Genomic DNA, 24844 nt, shown 5'->3' on the forward strand with positions numbered 1-24844 from the left:
CACGTCGGCTCCGTCCACATTCACAGCAATTCCCGCGCCGTGCACATCCCCACACATACACACATGCATGCGCATACACACACACAGACACTCGCTCGCACACACTCTCTCCCCCCGCCCCCGCAGTCATCACACACGCATACACACACGCACGCATATACACAGACTCCAAGACACATACACGCACGCACGCTCACACACATACAGAGTCCCCCGCCGCCCCACGCACACACACATGCCCCCCGCCCTCGCAGCTCAGCAAAGGCCCCCACTCACCGGTACTCGTCTCCAGGCGAGGGCTCGTTGCAGGCGGCGGCGGTCTCTTCCTTCTGTGCGTGCGAGGCTCTCTCACCGGGAGCCCGCCCGGGCTTCCGGTGTGTCTTGACGTCCCGCCCCCGGCCTGCCTGACTTCCGCCCGGGATTGTACACCTTGTTTACTTAGGATGCAATGTTATTTTCTGTGTTTCAAAACCTGCTGTAATCTGATTATTTCTAACATTTTGTTTGTGTGATATGATTCTCTTTCCTCCACACAGTGGAATTAGTCTTTCGGACGGTATTCGTCCAATTGCCAATATAAGATAATTTTCGCACTATACTTCACACACATACAATTTGGACACAGATGTGGCTTGCTCAGCTTGAGTAGGTCTAGATCGTGGAGTTTCTTTCCTAAGAATCTGCAGCAATTTATAGGTCTTGTTGATAAAACCTATACTTTTCCGTTAGATAGAAGAAACAGTTTTGCAACTGCATTTCACTAACCGATTTTCACTTTCACAACATTTTTGCATGTGTATTTTCTCATAGAATTCAGAAAAAATTCTGAAGTCTGCTTGGGAACTTGTGACTTTCCCAAGCTTCCAGGCAATAACTACATGGAGTACCGTAGGCAATTCCTAAAAGTAAGATATTGGCGAGATCAGAAACTTGAGGTGCAGGATTCCTCATTTTGTGTGCTTCAGGCCTGAAATTGCTGAGCTGTGCAACAAACTAGTTTGTTGTATTTTTTGAGACAGCAGTGATCATAAGGGATTCTATTATCACATTCAAAGCAAAGCAAGCACTACCCCTCTAAACCACTTATCAATCATGGCAAGTGCGTTGCTCCTCTTCACCCAGTGCCACACTCATCTTACTTGTACTACCCATCCTCATTGAACAAATACTACACTTGTAGCTGGTCCACTGCCATCTCACTAAGTAAACATTACACCAATAGGAAGTGCACTATGCCTTTACACCCAGGGGCAGGGCTCGAGTCGTGGTACCACACGGGTGGACGGCGTCCCCCCACTTATTTTACTGGGAGCTCGATAATTAGAGCAAATGGAGCCTCACATTCACTCTTTGGTCTCTCTGGGGCGAGATTGGAGCTCATTCAGAACGCTGCTCACGTGCTAGCTTCTCTGATGCAATCACATCTAAGGGGTGAACGAGGGGAGGCAATGAGTCTGATGGTGCAAGCTACCTTTCGTGACTTCACTTCCTGTCGTAACGTCAGCGTCCCCTCACTTCTTTTTTTAGGGCTTGTGCCCTGACCAGGGGGGATGTACCACGCATAATATCTGCAATACGGTTGCAGGAAAATGGAAGGCTGAGATGTTTTGACTGTATGGCCTTTTGAGTACATAAGATTTTTGATTGGTTCAGGGCTTAAGCGCTGTGTAGTCCAACACTTGATAGGTATCACATTTGTGAAAGGTAAAACTATTGGCATTGTAAATGACAAAGCTATTAATTTCGCTATTTTCAAAACCAACACATAAATAAAACATTTGTCATTTACAAAACCAATAGCTCAAACTTTCCCATTGCGAGACCTATTGCATTGCAAATGCTTGTTAAGGATTCCCAGTGGGTTGCAAATTGAGACTAACTTCATGAATATTAATAAGGTAGGTCATTTGCGACCCACTGGGAATTGCAAATGAAACTCAATGGAGTTTCGTATATTTGGGATTGCGATTTCCTAATTGCAATTTGAATGGCATCACAGTTTGGAACTTGCACTTTCAAATGTTAGTACATGTGGTACTAAGTCAGTGTGTAAAAAAATGTGACTCCGACAATAGCGTTCTTTCAAAAACATACAAGACCTTCAACGACTCATCAGGGGTAATAAGCGCTATATAAATGCAATTTTAATACTGTATGCTGCGCATGTCCCCCTTCTGAAAGACAGTGCAGTGGAGACGTAACCACTAGAGAATCTGCTTAGAATACGTTATTTGCAGGTTACCCGTGAAACTCATTAACACTCCTTGAAACCAAACGTTTAATCTTGGAAAAATACCTGCCATGTCCATTTGTTCTTGGACCATCCTTCGCCTGACTCACAAGAAGAACACAGTAGGATCTTCCAGAGAAATATCACAATTCACGATTAACTAACACAAGTATTTCAGTGCTTTCCGTATACAGGGGTCGATCAGCATCTAGATACTGTTTAGTCTGTGAATAAGTTCTATATAAATGCAAATATACTCGCTTAGTCATGATCTGTTCATGTTTTGCTTCTCTCTTCGTCTTTTTCTACTGCTTCGCACATATGTATCTTCATCTACAGCATTGTAATATTTGAATAAAGCTGGAGTGGTGATGTAATTCTATCCTATCTGGCTCTATAAAAAGTTTCAGACTGACAGACTTTGCATGAAAGTATTTCCAGAAAGGCTGCTGTAGAGCTAACAGCTTAAGGCCTTAATGTTTGCATTGTCTGGGTTTGGCTCGTGCAGTGAGCTAAAGAACGATGATGGATGTAATGTAATGTAATGTAATGTAACGAGATTTGTAAAGCGCATGTTTACTCGGAGGCATCCCAGCGCTGGATTTAACCCGGATCTGTGACTGGGGTGAGTATCTGAAAAGTTTCAGCGCTCCGTCCATCATCTCCTATTGTTTGCTGGGTTTGGATCGTGCCCGTCACTTGTTTACTTCATTGTGATGCCCGAAGTGCGACAGGTATGCGCAGACGTGGGTTTCATGCTCACTTTGTCACTGGAAACAAGCAAAACCCGACGGAAATGGCACAACTAGGGAAAAATCGTTCCTGGTTTGGGTGGGGTCACAGTGCTGAGAGATAGGGAGAACCTTCACTGGTCTGAAACATGATAATAACAAAAGTTGAAGTTCTCCAAAAGAGGAATGTTCTGGCAGATTACAGCCCTGGGCAGGTCTCCTGTCATATGTCGGTGTGAATGTGCAGAGAGCACCTCTCTACTCAGAGCAGGGAACCCCTGACCCACTGGCCCGGCCATTGTGGATGGCCTCTACCTTCTACCCCTTACTCTCCATCGGGGCCTCCGTTCTCTCCTTTTGGCAGCAGGACCCCCAGAAATCAACACCAGATATAGCACAATTCCTATTTGAGATTAGGCAGCCACATGAGGGCCAAGACGTATCCCTGGTCAGCCACAGCATGACAACCTAGAACACTGCACCCCACTCCAAAACAACAGCTTTTGTCCCAAAGGGGAATATCAATTACTTAATTTATACACATATCAATAGACAGGATACAATGATGGTGCTCCATTGAAAGGAAAGGAAAGATTCAGTGTAGTGCACATGAATTGTGACAAAGATGATGATAAAGAACAACGTGTCAATGCAATATTATGAAAAACCTGGCAGTTTCAAGCATTCATAAAAGGAATATTGAATGGATCAACATTTGTCCACAATTTTTGATAGGGATCTAATTTGTACAGTTCAGGTTTGTGTAATTTGGTGATGTTTCGCCCTAAAGGCAGATCATAATTAAGTCCAGTCTTCAGCAGGACAGAAATGATGGATGCACCCTCCAGCATATGGAAACGGATGCCACTGAGACAGAGGACTGTAAAAAAAAGTGTAATATTCAGCTCTGTATAGTGTAATGCGGTCAAGGTTCAAACAATTCCCAAGACACCCCTGAATTGCAATAAGGATAATAAATCTAGTTCAAGCAGCAGCTCACTTTATATTGTATAAAAATGGGTACCAGATGTTGTGGGGACCACTTGACCCCTAAATGTCTTCCACTATTTGAAAAACTGCCCTCAACTCATAGCATGTGTGAGTATTTCATCCTAGTTCCAAGTGTGGGTAATAAACAAGCTTCCCCAAACCCACACACACCACAAATTCATGCATAATCACAGTGTTTCAGATCCACTCACTATTTTACAATCTCTCAGACATGGTCATGCCAAAATACTACATAATTCCCTTTCCTTAAAAACAGAATATAAAAACAAAGAAACAGTTCAGATATACACACTTACTGCAGTAACACTCAAGCCTAACACCTACTAGACATTCTGTGACATCAGGTCACAAACATATTAAACACTCTCATGCAGCATCCAGTGCCTAAACAAGTACCTCTCTTGTGAAATAGTCTTCATTAGAGAAAAGCACAGGACACAAACGCCCCAAAGTTCAACACCAATCCACGCCGACAACCAAACAGGTGCTGTTATGCACAAAACCAAAGAAGCACTTTTACGTTGTATACTGCAACCTCACCTTCTTGAAATCTGAACACGTCTGTTGAATCCTCACAGTCATTTGCAAGGTTTGCTGCCCCATTGCATGCACAAAGAAATACACACACTTATACTCATCTTGCAGGCTACCATCCCAGTGATGGCGGCCAACTGGAACAAGGTATATTTTGCGACCAACCTAATTAATATTAATAAGGTAAGTTGCACTACCACCCACACTAATTCCTCATTTTGTGTATGGACCTATTACTAGGTTGGTATGCAAAGTAGGATGCTGGTTGCAAAACAATTGATCACAAATCACGACCTCTTACTGTGACCAGAATAAAAGTCCATCTGGTTCAGTGTCTGTTGGACTTTCACAGATCTGTTGCAACTACCGTTCTATCATTCTACCCACACCATTCTGCCCAACAATTCACAGCCAGATAGGCCTTGAAAAATCATAAAAATGGGGCTAGACCTGCAGGTCTAATAACTTGAATAATCCACTTGACCTAATTATAATGCACTTGATCCCGTAAACTGGTCTCATTATGTCATCCTAGGGAAATATTTTATTTTGCAGAACCACATTAGCACATATGAGAGCATCTTCCAAAATGCAAGTTCCGCATTCCTGCTGTGCAAAACAAACCTATTTGGTTTGATTTAAAGGCGTAAACGTTTGCTCAATGCATCATCATAAGAATGTAGCCCAGATTTAGGGTACACATAACCCATTTAACTGCCTCTTTGGTTCACTAATAGCATTGCCATCAGGGCTTGTGGGGGGTGGAGGGGGGGGGATGTTTCTCAGTTTATCTTTACAAACTCACTTTCAATAACTATATTACTAAAATTTGAGGTGTTAATGCACTGTCATTTACCTACGGCACATTTTCCATGGAAATGGCCAAAAACGTTCCCACTATCATGCAGTTTTACTTATAAAACTATATTGTGTATAAACAATAATCTGTGGAAATTGGATTTCAGCAAACATGTTTATCTTTTGCACATCACTAAGTAAAGTATTCTGATTTGATTTCAACCTGTTCAAAAAAAAAATTTCAGCGCAGAGAATTGCTAAACAAGGGCTTTCATAACTACTGAAATGTATTTTTATTGTTTTTTACAGTTCACTTTTTAGCTATTTAATTGTGTTAGAATAAAACATGACATCCTACAGCCTTTCATTTCACACTTTTTGCTCAGCACGTTTGTCAGACAGTTCCCTTTACAAAATCCTGGAACTTTGCAGTTAGAGAAAGAAAAGTCATTGTAGTTGTAAACTGACTTTTGACCTCTCTCTCTGAGCATTGAATAAATGTGACAAGATAAATACAAGATTCAAGGCATCTTTAATGTTCATTCACTTTGTGAGTGAGCAGAACACCAGGTTGTTTGTCAGCTCACCAGAAAGGGCAAGTAGGCCCTAAATATAGCTCGCCCTGATAAAATCTGACTTGCCATAGTGAGTGGGCAAGTTGTTTTGTCGAGGCCTGCAAGAAAAGCTACTTTCTTCATTCAATAAAGCAGGCAAAATTGCACATATACCCCTAAGCGCACTAAGGGGCAGATGTATCAAGCTTTTTGCGACTCGCAAAGGCCGAAATTCGCAGAATTTCGGCCTTTGCGAATCGCAAAAGGTATTTTTGCATGTTTTGGCATGCATCAAAAAATCGCAAAATAAGAAATAGCAAAAATTTGCGATTCCTTATTTTGCCATAGCATTTAAGGAATCGCAATTTTGCGCTTCCTTAAATGCTATGTATGAAGCATTTTTGAATTGCGATTTCTGTTTAAGAATTCGCAAATTACCACCAAGTTGTAGTTGATGGTAATTTGCGAAGTCTTTAATAAATGCGCAATTTAGCATTTTTGATGGTGGCATGTGACGCACACACATGCCCATAGGGCATGTATGTGCGCCATATGCACACACATGTACATTTCAGGGGTGTTTCAAAAGAAAGAGAGGAACCCCTTGGAACGATCAAGGGAAATGGGGTTTACAACCCAATAATGAACTAATTCCCTTGAGATAAATCCAGAAAAAGCTAAAACATAGCCTCAAGGTAAACTATAGAGTCAAAACTAATGCAATCTCAAAGATAAAATACAGCAAAATGTGTTAAAGAAGTAAATAATAAAAACAATTCATATATTACCTATACATAACAAAATTCTCTAGACAAAATAGTTTAAAACTAAAACATACCATTAATAACACAATCTATTGTGGCCTGCACAATGCAAAAGACAGACAGAAGGTGTAAAACATACAAATTGTTGAATACAAGTAGTACATTCAAAGCTGTTTTATAGTCACACCCATGTTTCATCACAAACAATTTCTATATAAACATGGGAGGAAGAGGCTTGAATTGTACAGAAGATAAGCGTCAACGCGTTTCGGTGGTTCTAGGCGAAAATGGGGTCCACCTTTGTCAAGACTATTGTTGGATGTCTGTAGCAGGGTGTCTTTGAGACACCTCTGCACCCTTGAAATAATTCTCAAATTGCGATTAGCAAATTGCAAATTTGCAATTTGAGAATTACTTCACAATCATTCCTATGGGCCTCCTGGCCCATAGGAATGCATGGGAAATTATTCCTTATTTGCGAATTCGCAAAATGCGAATTCGCAAATAAGGAAGATGAAGGAATCGCAAATAAATTGCGATTTTGTTCATACATTCCATTTTGCGAATTCTAAATAGCGATTCCTTAAAAATCGCTATTTAGGAATCGCAAAATGGAATCTTGATACATCTGCCCCTAAGTCCCATAAAGACTCTTCCTATAAGTGGCGTGTTCCACTACTGCCACCGCACATAAAAATGACATGCTTACTGTGAAACAAAAATCAACAGTGAGATTACTTAAATCATTGTGATTATGGAGCAGTATTTGGGCATTTCATGAACGGGGTTTAAAAGCTCGGACGCCATTTAGGGATCACCCTTAGAGTCCGACCCTGACTCTGCTTTTGTGACCGCTGTCCTCAGAGGTGGTAAAATCAATGCCAAGAACACAGATTGCACTTTTGTTCACTTGGGCTTCACTCTCCATTTTTTACTGTCGTTTTCTTATTACACTAATGGAGGATAATAGTTTATTAATCATTATAACTGTCCCAAGAGCTGGAATGAGACTTTTGCTGGCAGCTAAGTTAAGTAGAAAAAATATTTAAAATGTATGTTGTGTGAGTGTTTGCAGGTTAGACTTTGTGTGGGAGAGACAAAATGTATACGTATGGATGTGTATGCAGCCGCGGTCGGTAGTGGGATGACCTGCAGGGCGGTGATGTGGGGAGAGGGAGGGGCAGGGTGGGAGTAGTAATGTATGGATTACGGAGTATTACAGGTAAGTAAACATATAAATAAATCAAACTAATTTCGATGCGTGCACTGCAGCACCAAATGCGATGCAGTGCGCGCAACGACATTCGTTTTATTTATTTATATGTTTACTCACTTGTAAAACTCCGTAATCCATACATTACTACCCCCCACCCTGCCCCTCCCCCTCCCCACGTCACCACCCTGCAGGTCATCCCACTACCGACCGCGGCTGTGTTTATCTCTGTATGTGTGTGAGTGGGTGAGGGTTAGTAACAAGATATGAATGAGAATGAGTGAGATTGAGTCTCAGTAAGTGAGCATAAGTGTGCCATATTCAGAGACTATGAATATGTAAGATAAGATTGACTGCAATGAGTGTGAGTGCATGAATGAGAATGAATAAGAATGAGTGTGGGAAAAGTTAGAAAGTGTGAGAGAGAATGAGTGTACAACAATGAATGAGTTATAATTGTGAGAAGGAGTGAGAAGTAACAGTGAATGGGTGTGATCGTGTGTAAGTGGTAAATTGATAGTGAGCGTGACTAAGAGTGAGTTTGAATGAGTGAGTCAGACTGAGTATAAGTGAGAGTGAATGGCAAAAAAGGAGTGAGCATATTGGTGTGTGCGAGTCAGCGAGTGAGTGAGAAGGTATGAGAGGGTCAAAGAAAAGAAAGAGTGAGAGTCAGTTGGAATGAGCGAGAATGAGTGAATGAGATTAAAAGAAGGTGCAAGAGAGCGAGAGTGAATGAGTGCAAGTGAGCATAAATAAATGAGAGTCAGAATGAGTGTGAGTGAGTGAATGTGAGTGTTAGTACTAATGAGTTGCTCTGTTTGCAAGGCTGCAGTTGGCCGTAGCATGTTGGAAGTCATTCTTGGCTTGTAGAGGCACCCATGGCAAAATACTGGCACTGGCATGCTGGAGGTAATTGTTACCATGAAAGGCATCTATTACTAAATACTGGCACCGACGTACTGGAGGTAAATACTGCCATAAAGGGCGCCCATGGTAAAATACAACCGCTGGCACATTAGAGATAATTCTTGGCATATGGGACATCTGTGGAATAATGCTGGTACTGGCAAATTGGAGGTAATTAATTTCCTAACAGAGGGCAGCCGTAGCATATGGGAAGGAGGCACCCATGATTAAATGCTGGCCCTTGCATACCAGAGATAATTTTTGACATAAGGGTCACTCAAGGCATGTTGAAGACATTAATGGTAAAATTCTGCCAGGGGCCTTTTGCCTATAATTTTTGACATAAGCAACATCCATGGCATCTGTGAGACACCCATGATAGAAATCTGGCCCTGGACACAATGGAGGTAATTTGGGACACATAGGGGCCCCCAGAGTATATTTTGAAAAAAATGAAGTAAACTCCTGAGGAGTGTCAGGTCTCATTGGCTTGGCAGACCATGAAAGGACTTGAATGTTCAATGAAAGCCAGTGAACAACCCCCTTGAGCCAACCTGAAAGAGATCTGGCTCACTCGCTTCACTTTTTTGCTAGAAGTCAGGGATAGTATTACTCTCCACCACTTTCAAAGATCATGTCAGCACCCTAATATAAGTGGTATCTAAAACAGACATGTCTGTGTAATTACATTAATCATGCAGTTATTATGGAACTTCGCATTTTCAAATATCATAGTTTCATTAGGGTTAAGGTCATAGGACATCACCTCTGGCACGATTTGGAGATATATGTCCTATGAAGTCACTTCCTGTGATGTCATCAAGGTCAACTGTGTGCATGCCACTTCCTCTACCCCTGGAATTTTGGTGAATTGACGTCCATGTGTACCACACAACTCTTTTGCACCTGTGGGTTAAGGTTCCCAGTCTGATCAGGGGACCCCACTGTGTCCAGACACAGCTATGCTGGTCAGAAATTGCGGGTTTCGGACACTGTCTTTTACATGGAGGGTCAATGTCTGGTGGTATGCTCCTGTGACAAGCTGCATCCGAATGGTATCAATTTTAAACTGCGGCTGCCCCTAGATTAGGTACCTACATCGGTCATCTGAATAATAAAGAGATAAGTATTTTCACAGACGCTTTAGTTTTACATCTGGATGGAGAGTCTGGCCAATGCAGTGTGGACTTTTGATGTTCATTTGATAGGGCAGAGCTGCATGAAACACAACTTTAAGTCTAGATAACTTCAGAATCACTAACTTGCAGATGCATCAATGTAGCCTTTTGCTATTCCTAAATAGCGATTTTTAAGGAATCGCTATTTAGGAATAGCAAAAGCCTATGCATGTAGGAATCACTATTAAAATAGCGATTCCTAAACATTCCTTAATTGCTACTCGCAAATTGCTAGTCGCAATTAAGGAATGCTGTCCCATTCATTCCTATGGGCCTACAGGCCCATAGGAATGTATTGGAGATTGCATGAGCAATTTGCGAGTACCAGTAGGTACTCGCAAATTGGTCATGCAATTTCAAGGGTGTCAAAATGACACCCTGTTGCACCCCTGAAATTGATCTCTGCGCATATGTTGCATACACACATGCCCTAAGGGCATGTGTGTGCGCAACATGAAACTTTGAAAAATGCACAAATGTGCTTTTTTCAAAGTTTTAGCAAATTACCATGAAGTTCAACTTCATGGTAATTTGCTACTCCTATTAGCGAATTCGCAATTTTTTTGACTTTCATGCATTGCATTTAAGAAATCTCAATTTGGGATTCCTTAAATGCAATCGCAATTTAAGGAATCTCAATTTAGAGATTCCTTAAATTGCGATTTTTGCGTTTGGGATGATGCATCCCAAATGCAAAAATACCAGGAGCAAAGGGGCAAATTCTAAGTATCTGCCCCTTTGCTCCCGGTATTTACTTTGATGCATATCCCTGTATGAGATTAATATGTAAAATGTATAAAAATATATTGCGTATTTTGCAATTAAATTCTGCGTAATCGTAATGACAATATATTTGCATGTGGATGACAATCTTTGCATGTGCACTGTACTGTCGCCCTTGGATAGTGAAAACGCACGGTTAGGCAACGTGTTACTTTTTTGCCTACGTTGTATCTGAGGCTACCGCTGGCCTCAGCATACCAGTTTTTTTTTGCATGCCTACTGAATTTTGCTTCCGCTTTCTTTTCTGCAGTCGTTTGATTATTTTGGTGAAACGTGCAACCAGCATCCTTCCTTTAGATGACACAGCTTCCTGTGAGGTGGGACTTTTTTGACGTAGTTTATCTGACTTTGGACTGAGATGACAAATCTTTGAACCTAAGCTTCAGCAAAACTATTTTCACTCCAGTTACTGATTGAGAGGGCACTGTGACACTGAAGTAATATCGATGCAGGCATGTGCACTGCATTTAACACTTCAAAGGCGGTCGAGTATAGGACACACAGGGGTAGATTTTCAAACATTTTGCACTGGGTTGGGGGGGAATTTACTTTCCGGCGCAAAACTTGTTTTACGCCAGTGGCGTACCACAGCCCCCACAGGCCAAGGGGAGGGGGGAGGTGCAAACTCCAGGGGACCCCCTCAGCACAATATTCTGGCCTGAATGAGACTGGAGGGGGCCCCTCCACGTACCTTGCAGGGGGACCCCGGAAGTTTCTTTACACCAGTGTTTTGCCCTGGAAAGTACCCTAAAATTATCGCAAAGCTTTGTGTTACTTAGCACCTTGGGGGCGTTACTTGGGTGGTACATGGACTTTCACATGTAACCACCCATGCCCACCCATGCCTTTTGATGCACAACCCATCTACAAAGAATTGTGGACAGGGTTTAGCAGCAAAAGTTGCAAAATGCCACTTTTAAAGGAGACACTAACAGGAGAAATGTTTTTATTTCTCCTTTCTTTGACGACTTTTCATGTGACATACAAAGTGAGAAAAGCTTTCAAACTTGTCTATGAATGAATTTTTTGTACAGGAAGGGTACCCTTCCTGTACAAAACCTATACTAGACTCATGCACACCCCCTAGCAATATGGCGCTAAGGTGTGTGTGTGGCACTCAGCAGCTGAAATCAGTGCCAGAGCTGAGGGGAGGGTAGGAGAGAGCCATATCGAAGATGTGGCGCTTTCATGCTCCCTCCCTGTTGAGCTGCGCTGCGTGTAGTTTTTGAAAATCTGCCCCAGAGATTTTTATATGCATTCTGCGCCCACCAAAAAAACACAAACCTTACAGAAGTAGATAAAACAAGCCTTCCATGTTAAATTGCAATCTGGAAGCTCACCTGCAGGTATACTTTTTTGACACCTGGGATGTAGTCCGCAATTCTGCCGAACAGCAGCCTGCCGACCCCGGAAGTGATGCCAAGGCACAGGAGAAGGACCTCCTCGTTCACATCCGGGCCTATCCTTTCTTTCACATGACTCAGCTGAGGAGAAAGGAGCAGGAAAGACTTTTAAATGAATGGAAATATTCTGTATACGTATAAAATAATATGCACTTTACCTTACAAATGTATAACAAAAATCTTTCAATTAACATTAGACTAGTGTTGGAATTTAGTTCAGTAAAGTGAGCTAGGGCAAATACACGGTTTCGTTAGTGTGTCCCCACATTACTTATCTTACAAGCAGTGTTAATCAACATAATGGACTTCGCTGACAGTGATGTACTATTAGGCATTCTTCAGTGGGGTAACAAAACTTGAGGGGTCCCTCCTGCAAAGTACATGAAGGCCCCCCCATTCTCTGGGCCCAGTCCGAGACCTCAGGCCAGGGACCTGCCAGTGCCAGAGGGGGCCCCCAGAGCTTGGGGGCACCACTGCACCGCGGGAGCTGTGGGGGTTTTCGTTACGTCACTGGCCTTCATTCGTAGTGGCCCTGTGTTTTGTTTGACGTTTATCACAGCTGATGAATAACAATATCCTGGGGATCGTTATTCAGCTGGTGCGATAAATATCACAGCTGATAACTAACAATATCGCCTAGGGTACTTTTGATAACCTCGCCAATGAGTCTAGTGATGACATGTTGGCACATGTTTCAGAAAATGTGCTGCAATGAGGTAGGTACAAGATGCCCACAAGGGATTTCATTCAAAGGTGTATAATTTATCAAAACATTCTCGTTCTAATTACTTAGTGGTTTGAAGTTTATCAATCCTTAACCAACACTCAAATCAATGGTTCAAATTATGCAATCAATGCACAAAGAATCAACAACAATGGAGGAAGAAAGCAAAGAAACACGAGAATATCTTATCAAAATGTATAAATGTATTTGATAGGGTACATACAAAAAGTTTTTAATTTAAATGCAGAAACATGAAAAAGATGCAGTAAACTCTGACCTATAATTCATGAGTAAAATGTCTGTTCCTCAAAAAGTCCAAATGTTGACAAATATCATGTTAGAACACATAGTCATTACAAAACAACAATTGTTAAGGAAACAGACTACTGTAGACAGTATTTAGGACCCAATATTTGTGTCAGACAATTTTCTGACAGCAATATTCTGGTACTATGGCTTCACTTTAGGTTAGAGTCCAGGACCTGATCTTATGGAGGATTGTAAGAAGCTACTGCTACCCACAATCTTGTCTTTGTGGCTATATTGTGGAAATTGCACATCATGGGCCCTAGTACGTAAAGGGCGCACATCCCCTGTTTGTGCCCGGCACACCTTAAAACAGGTACACCAGGAGCAAATTGGGAAAGTGCGCCCTATTACATGGAATGCGCTGCCCCCAGGGCAGCTGCAAACTCGTGCTGCCCCCAGCGCAGCACATTCCTGTAAAAAACAGAGTGGCTGCTTTTCACAGAGCAGGCGCGTGCAGTCAGATTTACCCCGCCTGCAAGAGATGCCGGGGGGGGGGGGGGTCCATGACCCCGCTTCCCCTTACCAGAGGGCTGCAATCAGGGGGTGCACAGACAGTCCCCCACCATTTAGGTGGGGCACTGTCAGTGTGCTTCAAGAGGGCTTCTCTGCCTCTGCGCCCGCAATCGTAATATGGAATGGGCGTGGAGGCAAAAGGAGTCCCGGGAACGACCCTGAAGATAGCGTTGGTGCATTATGTGCGCCAGCTCTATCGGTATTACAGAACGGGCCGCACAAGCATGTGCGCCCCCTTCTGTAAAACCAAAGTGCCCCGGGGGCACGCAAAGTGGGCGCCAACGCCCACTGTGCCTCCGGGTCACCTTGTGTTATTCAGCCCCAGATGTCTTCAAACTGAAGGTATACCACCCTGGGGGTTCAAGGGCACCAGGCTCTGGCAAGAGGAGCATTTTTTGGGCTCCTAGATAGCCGACACTAGCATTATGCTTTACAGCATACCTGTGTTTTTAGTAATAGAAAACAGAGTGTGAGGGAAACATTCCATTTTTGGTCATAAGTGTGTATGTAACATAGTGTAAAATACACTTTGTCATTAAATAATTGTTGCAAACTCACTCAGCACCCATCAAGCGACATTGCCACCTCTAAATGTATCCCAGTCAGCCTGCCTTTATTTTCTTGTTCTACGTTCCTTGCTCTATCTAGCATTTTTGTAAGTAGAAAATAATACTCATTCAAAATTAAAGTCTGTGGCACTTACCAAGTGAACGTAAGGCACAAAGTATCCAAAAAGTGCAGCTGGAATCCCGAAGACCCAGACCCGATAACCCGTAATCCTGAATATGGAGAAGTTGAAGACTTTCTTTGCGGAAGGCATACTAAATTTGCCATTCTTCTTGAAGCTCAGGTCCTCACGTTTGGGCACCAGTGGTATGTAAGTGAAGCCAGCCAGGAAGAGGATGAACATGAGTACGCACAGAATCCGCAACGTATTGAAGAGGCCAACATTGTCCAACAGTGCCCTCAAAATGAAGGGCAGTGCCACGGTGAATAAGCTGCTACCGGCGGTGACAATGCCGTTGACCAGTCCAAGCCGTTTCTTGAAGTAGTGTCCCAAAATGACCAAAGATGGCTGATATGCGAACGAGCAGCCGCAGGCGAAGACAATGCCATAGGTGAAATACAGTGGCTCGATAGAGCTGTAATAGCAAAAAATGTGTTTTAGAATGATAACATATAGTATCGGCATAGAACATAGATACATTTATAGATATTAAAGTGTACAAGTGCTTGACACAAAAAAAAAAATCAAGGCCTGATCATGGACAATAAAAGTAGATTTGCAGATCAAGAGACATTCTAGAATTTAAAAATATAATGTCAAAATATTTCATTCAAAACATCTTTCCAGAAGGGGCATCAATATCCCCCATTGTACCGATCAATCATTGTGTAGTTGCTTATGTTTTACTAATTTCACTTGATATTTCTAGTGTTTGTATGTTGGCAGGTTTGAGAATTCTGTTATGCCTATACATGTAAATTGGTGTATGGGGGAGCAGGAGTGATGGGATCAATGACAGAATATCAGAAACACAATTGTTGTGTGGACAGAATATTGTGTCAAAATATTGAGGACCAGAATATCCAGTAGGTAAGTGCAAATTGGTACGTTTACATTTACTATACTTAACTGCAGTTCCACGTACCCTGAAGAGATATATATTTTCAAGGTACATATATATGGAGTTATATATCGTAAAACTTTACTTATCCATTGAAAATTACCTACACATTATTCTTGTCCTTGATATTTTTGATATAATATTCTATCCCACAATGTTCACATTTCCAATATTTTGTCCAAATACCGGATGGATGAGAGGATTTAGAGGTACAGTAGGCTTTTGTTGGGCCTCTGGAGGTGGTGGTATGAGGCGAGGCAGGGACATCTTAAGGATTTTGGGGGTCCTGGGCAAAATTTATTTTGGGGTCCCTCTTCGGAACAGCTTTGTATTTATGATCCAGTTTCAGATCTTCCATGCTCTCTCTGGCCAGGTCACTGAGAGTGCACAGGCACCCTCATCCAAATTCTAAATGTGTTTACATCTAATATTCAGGAATAGTGGGGTGTGTTTTCAATATTGTAAAATGGCAGCAACTCACTAATGCTACTACAAATAATCTCTGTGACCCCATCCCATTTCTCACACGTGAGGTTCTGTTTTGATCTAAAATACACTTTTTTATGGATTATGCATGAAACTTAAACACAACTCTTTTCTGCAAAATTTCTGTAAGAGACTCTCACACATCACACACATTTAAAAACAAATGAAAGGAAAACAGCATTTAAAACAGTCTGTTTAAGAATGATTTAAGGTAATCAGGGAAACATTATCTGCATAACAGAGCTGGCTCACTCCATGCAACACAAGTATTCTGCACCTTCTGTACATCAGTTTTCAATTTTGTTGCAATCAGTTTGTTTCAGTCATTCTCTCATTTTTTTTGTCGTATGAATGCACAAACACAAAATGAGCTTCTATGTTTTAGATTCCAATTTGAAATCAGTGAGATACATGCCCTGCGTAGGGCTTTCCTGCAACACCAATCACAACTTTGTCAAATCACTGCATCTAAAATTAATTTCAGCCAGTGCTTAATTTGAGCCGGTGGTTGCTGGTGGGCATCACCGGCACGCATTTTTAGGGGCTGGCACGCATTTTTCTGCAGCTGACAGATACAGAATACAAGACCATGAAAAAAAAACAACGTTGAAAGACGGAGAAAGACAAAGATGGAACAATCGTCACAAAGCAACAAAGCATGAACCTACAGGAAGGAGTAAGATAAAGGGGCAGGGAGCGTCTGATTAAAGAGTCATGGTGTGCATTTAGGACTGCACAGCTTTAGTTATCGGCAGACAACATTGATTTGCACCCGCCACAGCTTCTGACAAGAGCTTTGGGTACTGGCACTCATTATTTTACAAATGAAGTACTTATAGGGTGCACTATTACTCTGCTTTGTTGTTCTACACACAGCCAGTGTCGTCTTAGGGATTTTGGGGGCTCCGGACAACAATGAGCTTAGAGACCGCTTTCCGGAACATATTTGTATTTTTATTGTTCATTTTCTACTAATTCAAACCACATGATGCCAAATAATATTGAATAACGTTTTAAAGATTGAGATAGAGAAATAGACAGGTGGGAATCGGAGAGAAATGTCACCCCTTGGAAGATGGCGGCCCTAGGCAATTGCTATCTTTGCTCATGCTTTTAAACGTCTCAGCACACAGCATGAAGATACAAGCCAAAAATATGCTGCACTGGAAGCCGTCATTGTGAACTTGCAAGATTCAAGCTGCTTACAAATGCCCCAGGCATCTCAAGGTCAAACACAACAAGCATTTGCAATGCAATAGATCTCCCATTTGCGAGAGTTTAAGCTATTGGCATTGTAAATAACAATGTCTTTTATTTATCTGTTTTGATAATTAACACATAAATAACAGGCATTGTTATTTACAATGCCAATAGCTCAAACTCTGTAAATGTGTTACTTATTTAAGTACAAAGAAGCCGCCGCCATTGTCCTGGGCTGCTTGGACAGGGACAGCGCAGGAAAGCATGCCGGGCCTACAGGAGTAGAAACTCATTAAAGAAAATAGTGCTTAAAGACTAAATAACAGAAATGAAAGGGCCAGACCTCATGAGAGGTTACAAATGAAGACAAGGTGGTACTAAGAAGGGACTAACACGCCTATTAACGAATCAGAAGCCAGCATTTACATGGGACAATGACACAAGCCAATGAAAAATATGGGCAGAGAGTGGGCAGAGCTTCAAGTCTGTACTCAAATGCAGCATGCCTCGCAAGAGCAGCACATGCGCTGCCTAGGTTCGACCTAAAAACCAGCTGCAGTGGATGCAACACAACATTTCCTGAGTCAGCAGCCAATGTGGTCCATCGATGAACAGAAGAAAATGGACATGGGCTGCATAAATGATCAACTACTCCACCATCTTTTCTACAGGCATGCTCACAGCCACCAATCACATAGGTTTTGGGGACTTGCAAAATGTGTAGAAGAAGGGAGTCATTTAAAGTCACTTTGGAAAGCTGTCTTAGATACATGCTACTTTTAGGTATACAAACTAAAACGCAGAAACAAAAAAAGGTTATCCAGGTTAGCTTGAAATCATGATCCCCAGCACATGCTACTGCATTGCTGACAACTACCCCCAACACTGTTTGCTGGTCCATTTGGCCAAAATAATATGCACATATAAACCGTTCAGCTGTAGGCTCTGTGGTTGTGAAGGGCCCAATTGTTGGGCGGATCCCCACTGACAGGCTGGCAGCGGCGGTCCATCCGACATCTCAGGCTGTGGTCCAACTGCTGCATTATAATGCGGTCGGTCGTCAGAGAGCAGCGGGCGGAGGGCCCGACCGATGCCTCCGACTGGCTAAAGGAGCTCGTCTGAGTGTCAGTCCAACCATAGTCCCTACAATGAGGGTAGTGCCTGCGGAGGCACTGCTGTAGGGATTACGATTTCCCTTTCCGATTGTCTTTTCATGGTGTTCCAACCTCCATGAAAAGGCATCTGAAAAAGACTTCTGGGGCCCAGGGCCCCCCCAAAAAATCCATGTGCCAGGCACCATGGTGCATGGATGTTTGCAAAATGTGTTTTACCATTGCGGCTTGTGCTGCGGCCCATTCCCGTGTCGCAGCGGTAAAAGGCATTTTTATGACTGTCTCACGGCAGTCGCATTGTAATTAGGCAGAAAAAATTGCCGACTACATGTCGGGCGGTTCCATTTCCGCTGCGCGACCGCAACCATAATCAGACTCAAAGTGGAGACTCTGGAGCACATAATCTGCAAATGTCCTAAATTATTGCACTTACAGAGAACATAAGAACATGGCAGATCCAAAGGAGCTAAAATAAGAACCATTTTACAAATCCAAGGCACATTATGGGAATATTGCATTTCGCAACTGAGACCCCTCTCTGCAGCGACAGAGCTGACTGTTTCAATAATTGCCTTAATACTTAAGTGCATTATTATTATTTTTTTTAACACAATAAACTTAATATGCAGTGGACACCATAATTAGTTGCACACAAACGTGGCGTTACACTTGAGACAAGCAACACCCCAGGCTCCTATGTGGTACAACATTGAGAAACTGACGCTTGAGTGGCCCCTACTGAAGAATGTGATCAGTGTCGACTTGGCTACCAGTCTTTCCAAGTAAACCACCACCAGCCACAACTACCTTCAAACTATTGATGCACCGCATGAACCAGGCAACTACTCGCTGTCAACTGAAATTACAAAAGCATGGCCTGACATGATGCAGTAGTGCTTCTGGTATTACATCAGATGCGTCTTCTTGAAAAACACGTGCTATAAATCGAGTCAGTTTCTTCAGACAATGCCATTGCAAATGCATCAGAAATATCTCATCCCAGAAACCACTCTTCTGGGCGGTCCCACTTATATGTCAGTAGTGATAGGTATTTCCTAGATATTCAATCGGTCATGTTCTTTTATGCTATCTTTGGTATTTACTTAGCTTTTTATGCCATCCCATTGACGCCTCAAAGCTTTACTTGGTATCAGCAACAAAGGTACTATGACACAAATTCAAGCAACTGGATGAATAGTTATGTATGGCTTAGATGACATTAGAACTAGTGAAAATTTTATCCCTGGATAAAAAAATGATTTTTACTTGCATAGCACTGTTTCCTCTTGGCTGGCACTGACCGCCCTGCATGCTGTGCTGCTAGTGATGATGAACAAGAGGATTCTAACGTCCAGTGAGATTGTGACAACAGACCATAAGAGTGAATGTGCCCTGGTGGGGTCTCAAATCAGTGCCATGACGTACTGCAGCGTACCTCTGCGCCTCCATGGCAAATTACCAAAACATTGAGGGCCAGATGTAGGTAATTCCTATTTACCGACTCTTAAATACCGAATTTTACCGATTCGGTATTTAAGAGTCGGTAAATAGGAAGGGGGGAGATGTAGGTAATTCGAATTTAAGAATTACCGAATCGGTAGGATTCCGTATTTACCGATTCGGTAAATACCGAATCGGTATTGCCCATTGATTCCTATGGGCCATGAAGCCCCTAGGAATCAATGGGCAATACCGATTCGGTATTTACCGAATCGGTAAATACCGAATCCTGCAAGGGTGCAGGGGGTGTCACTTTGACACCCTCTAGCACCCCAATTCCGGACTTGTGTGCCATGTGGCACACAGACATGCCCTAAGGGCATGTCTGTGTGTCACATTGCACAGGTGTGCATGTACAGATGTGCATGCACACCTGAATTCAGTATTTTACCACACAATAGGATTGTGTGGTAAAATACCGATTCTTAAGGGCCTGTGGCACTCTTAGGAGTCAAACGTGTCCAATGCATTTCGGGCACTGGTATAATGTGCCCTTCGTCAGGGAAATGACACTATAAATAAAAATAAAATAAAATATCAATAAATCAGGTCCTAGTTCAGTGACATTACATTGTAGTTCACAGAATAAAACATACAAAATAAGCAACATGTGTTTCATAGACATTGCGTGAAGTGTTTAACAAACAACGGGTAGTGCTGTGAGGGGCCAGTGAATGGGGATTGTGCTGAGGTATTAAGGGGAGCGATTCAAAAGTTACTTACATGCCTGTTATGACGACCTATCCGTTACTCTGAAAGTGAAACGCAAGTCTTAATTAGTCCTATGTCGGTTTACGGGGGAATCGCTCCCCTTAATACCTCAGCACAATCCCCATTCACTGGCCCCTCACAGCACTACCCGTTGTTTGTTAAACACTTCACGCAATGTCTATGAAACACATGTTGCTTATTTTGTATGTTTTATTCTGTGAACTACAATGTAATGTCACTGAACTAGGACCTGATTTATTGATATTTTATTTTATTTTTATTTATAGTGTCATTTCCCTGACGAAGGGCACATTATACCAGTGCCCGAAATGCATTGGACACGTTTGACTCTTGCCTGATGTTTGAAATCCAAAACTTTTTGATGATCTTTTGAAATGAAATAACAAATGTGCAACATAAACCAACGAAAAAATCAAATAAAGCATGATTTAAATGAACATTGAATGAAAGTGTGTTTCTGGATTCAGAAAACGCAACCTAATGTGTGTGCCAATCAGGGATGACACTAGATTCTATCTGGTTTCACATATCCTGCAATTCCTTTGACGTCGTAGGGCACTCGACGCCTCCTAATTGAGCACCACCAAACTCCAATAACGTTCAACCAACTTGAATTAACCTTACAAAACTAGCAGTGCATCTACCCCAATCGTACTGCACTCTTAGGAGTGCCACCTACATGTGGATTTACCGAATCGGTAAATATACCGATTCGGTATTTTACCGATTCTGTAAATTTACTGATTCGGTAAATTTACAGAATCGGTAAAATATAGGCCCCTACATCTGAAAACCCTAATACCGGTCGGTAACGGCCGAATTCGGCCGTTACCGACCAGTATTAGGGCTCCTACATCTGGCCCGGAGTGTTAAATATTATGCTACAGAAATATCGAAGCCGGGCTACTAGGTACCAAACTTTAGTGGAGATAAGTATAAAAATAAGTAAAGATCCACTATTCTTAACTTCATGTATATGTAATTTGATCTATATATAAATATATATATATACACCAATATATATATATATATTGTGATCAAGGTCTCGTCACAGCGGCCGAAACGCGTCATGGACATTGTACTTGCATTTTATTGTTGATGGAACTGTGAATGAAAATGGAGGAGCAATAAAAATTCTGTGCACCACTCTCAGAGTCTGTACCTTCTTCCTGTGAGGAGTACTAGGAAAAAGGATTGTAGTATATATATCTATATGTATATCTATCTATCTATCTATCTATCTATCTATCTATCTATCTATCTATCTATCTATCTATCTATATATATATATATATATATATATATATATATATATATATATATATATATATATATATATATATATATATATATATATATATATATATTCTGGCTTCGAACAGAACAGACCAGCACTCGCAGGAGAGGTAAATACTTTTGTAAACATAAGTAGCTATTCGTGGATATTCAAGTTCCCTTTGAGATGCACTGAACTCTAATGAAAGTTAGACAAAACTGAATCAGGGCCAGCTTCTGTCTCATTTCTCTGAATACTTTCTACCAAAAGTAAGAATCATGCACCCTTTGGAAAAAGGTGCATTGATAAAGTCAATGCTATTGGTGTAGTATCCATAGCATGTATTTGTAAAGCACACATTAATCTCCTGAGGCATGTTGGTACTGAATAACAGATGTTTATTATTATTCAACTCAATGATACTCGTCTTATTCACGTCAGAGGGTGAGGTGTGGTGCAGCGGTCAGGGCAGCTGACTCCGGAGCAAGGGACTCACGGTTGGATTCAGGATGCCAGTGGCAGCTCAGCCAAGCACCATGTGATTCTGGGCAATAGCTCGCTTAATCTCCCCGGCAGCCCCCAGCGCCTTGAGACCCGTAGGGGTGATTAGTTTGGGCTTTACAGATACCGGGTTTAAAGGTTGATCAGATCCACCATGGTTTGGACTTGTGACCATGAAGTCAAACATGGATCCCTGGGGTGGATGCATTAGCCAACTGAGCCATCAGGCCCAGTTGGGGACAAGGTTTTCAACCTTCACTAGCCCACAGAGGCCTTGATTCTGAGCTGCACAGTAATGGAGGGATGATATATTTGCATGCAGTAAACCCACACCAGTGCCGTGCAACCACAAGTTAAGACCCATGTAATGTTGTTACTGTGTGGGACAAGGTTTTACTGTTCGTAAAACCACATGGAATTCCCAATTTCATGGGGTTTAACACATACATTTGCCACCTGCTCGAAGCTCAGGGCCACAGAATAGATGCAGAACAGGCAGCTTCAGTGCAAGCTTCTCTCATGCACATTCCCTTCACACACAGAACACAGTCAGGAAAGGCAGCCACAATGCAATTTTCATTACAAACACTTACAGGCAAGTTGCAGGAATGGCAACAGTAGAAGTTATCCTTACATAGAACAGTAACAATACAAATAGTAGCAGAGAAAGCTACTTGCACATGCTACGCTACATGTATATATTTAAAGCTGTGCACTCTGCCATTGGTATGGCCTCACAGCACTACTTCTAATAGGCCATGATGTCGCAAATGCTGCATTCACAGAGGGTCGTAGAACAACCTACCTAATGAATATTAATTAGTCAGGCCGCTATTTACAACCTCCTGATAGTGCCTACAAACAGAATGATGGTTGCCTGCAAGGAATAAGGAACACCAGAGCACCATTCTTGTGCCTGCATTCCGAAATATTTAAAAACCAGTCTGTGCTCCTTAAGGAAGCATTTAAATTAAAAAAAAATCCTATTTGGAATACCATCATGGGAGAGGGCAGTGTCTCTTTGCTCCCATAAGCCTTTCTGACAGAACTCCAGAAGAAGAAGCTATCCAAAAGGGCTGCTTCCCTTTTGCAAATTGATTATCCACTCTTTAGAGGAGTTGATACCTTATCTATAGTTTGGGACTGGCAATTGCAGTAACAAACCATTGCATGCACACCCTTGCAAATCATAAATAGTAGCGATGCCGAATAATGTTCCCTCCTATTTATGATTCAATTTTTCGATACAGAAAGGCTTTACCAAATTGAACAATGGGATTAATGCTGATTAAAAAGCCATTGTGCGGCCGCAAACCCTGTCATTTTCAGCTGTGTTTGGAAACAAATATTCTTAAGTACGTTGGAGCTAACATGTACTCTTGGGCTAATCTGTCGGCCTGTTATGATGCTGTAGTAAGGAACCCCCTCAGCATGTCTTTAAAAACTGTGCTGCCCTTATATGATTTTCTTAACAGTCGTGTTTGTTTTCCCCAGTAGACTCAACATTCATGCAAACCCATTATAGGTATTCTCTGAAAGGGGCACACACCGGCTCTGGAAAGACAGGGATGGTACCAGGTGAGTTTGGAAGGTCTCAGGCTCACCCGACTCGCATTTCTGGATTGATCGCTTATCCTCACAGTTCCTAGGAGATTCGCTCCTTCGACATGACTTCTGTGATACTCCAGTCCGCTTCGCACTAATCTTCCCTGTCACTGGCTTGCTCCTCTCCAAACTGGGTAGGAAGCTTCCTCTGCCTCACAGGTCACAGCACCGGAAGGTCCTCTAATTCTGATCCAACACATAGAGCCCAATCCCGCACAAGCATCTGTGGACTGGTGGGGAGAGTCTGTTTCTGAGGACATACAAAGATTGAAACCACTGGACAAGTGGGATCTCAACTCATGTATCCACCTTTGGGGCACGTGTGGGATGCCAGAACCATATTATGGCCAAGCCACCTTTAACCTCACCAGCGTGGCGCAGATTCCTGCGCTGTGCTGAATGTTCTAATGAGCCAATGGGCTCATGACGGAACCGTTCCGTCATGAGCACAGGCCAACCGACGCTCATGACGCACGGGACGTCATGAGCAACCGTCCCGTCAATAGCATCGAAGGGGTTAAAATGTGAATACGCTACAATTCATTGTGAGAGCATCCTCGCAGGGTTTCTTTCACTGTGTCGAGCGCTCTTGTTGAGCAGGATTAACGCCTGGTCTGAACTTTTCAATGAAGGAGGACTTGGCTGAAGATAAATCTGATCTTCTGTGCCAGGGCTTCACTGCCAATGGCCAATGTCCAGGTGTATATAGATATAAGCTATATTAATACTTATAGGTCCCGGTGGGGGAGGGGGTGGATAACACTATATAGGAAAAGACACCCACTAAGAATGTATTTCTTCTCATTTGCCTACCAATTGCTAAAGGTTCTGCTACTCAAATGAAATTGTACTACATATGCAATTCTTTTATACAAAACCACGTTTATTCTATTTTTCAAAGTATCTCATATAAGTAGGAGATTCTTTGAAAAAACAGAATACATTTGGCTTTGTATAAATATATAAGATACTTTGAGAAATACAATAAACTTGGTTTTGTATTAAAACATTGTATATGTAGTACAATATCATTTGGGGAACAGGACCTTTAGCATTTGGTAGGCACATGAGAAGAAAAACAGATATAGTGGGTGTCTTTTGCTGCCCAATGTCCATCCCAGAGCAAAGGTAAAAGAGCGTAATTATCTGTTGG

General features: G+C 42.2%; 1 protein-coding gene across 1 annotated transcript in view; it reads right to left on the bottom strand.

Moving 5' to 3' along the window:
- SLC16A10 (solute carrier family 16 member 10) overlaps window positions 1–24844 on the bottom strand; it is a 436189-nt gene that overhangs the window by 76063 nt on the left and 335282 nt on the right. The window contains exons 3-4 of the mRNA XM_086927337.1: window positions 14355–14793; window positions 12043–12186 (exon numbers count right to left, since the gene is read on the bottom strand). Coding sequence (XP_086783463.1) covers window positions 12043–12186; window positions 14355–14793 — 583 coding nt within the window. The remainder of the gene's footprint in view (window positions 1–12042; window positions 12187–14354; window positions 14794–24844) is intronic.

This window comes from Lissotriton vulgaris, chromosome 6 (genome assembly GCF_964263255.1).
Source record: "Lissotriton vulgaris chromosome 6, aLisVul1.2, whole genome shotgun sequence".
In the NCBI taxonomy this organism is placed as follows: domain Eukaryota; kingdom Metazoa; phylum Chordata; class Amphibia; order Caudata; family Salamandridae; genus Lissotriton; species Lissotriton vulgaris.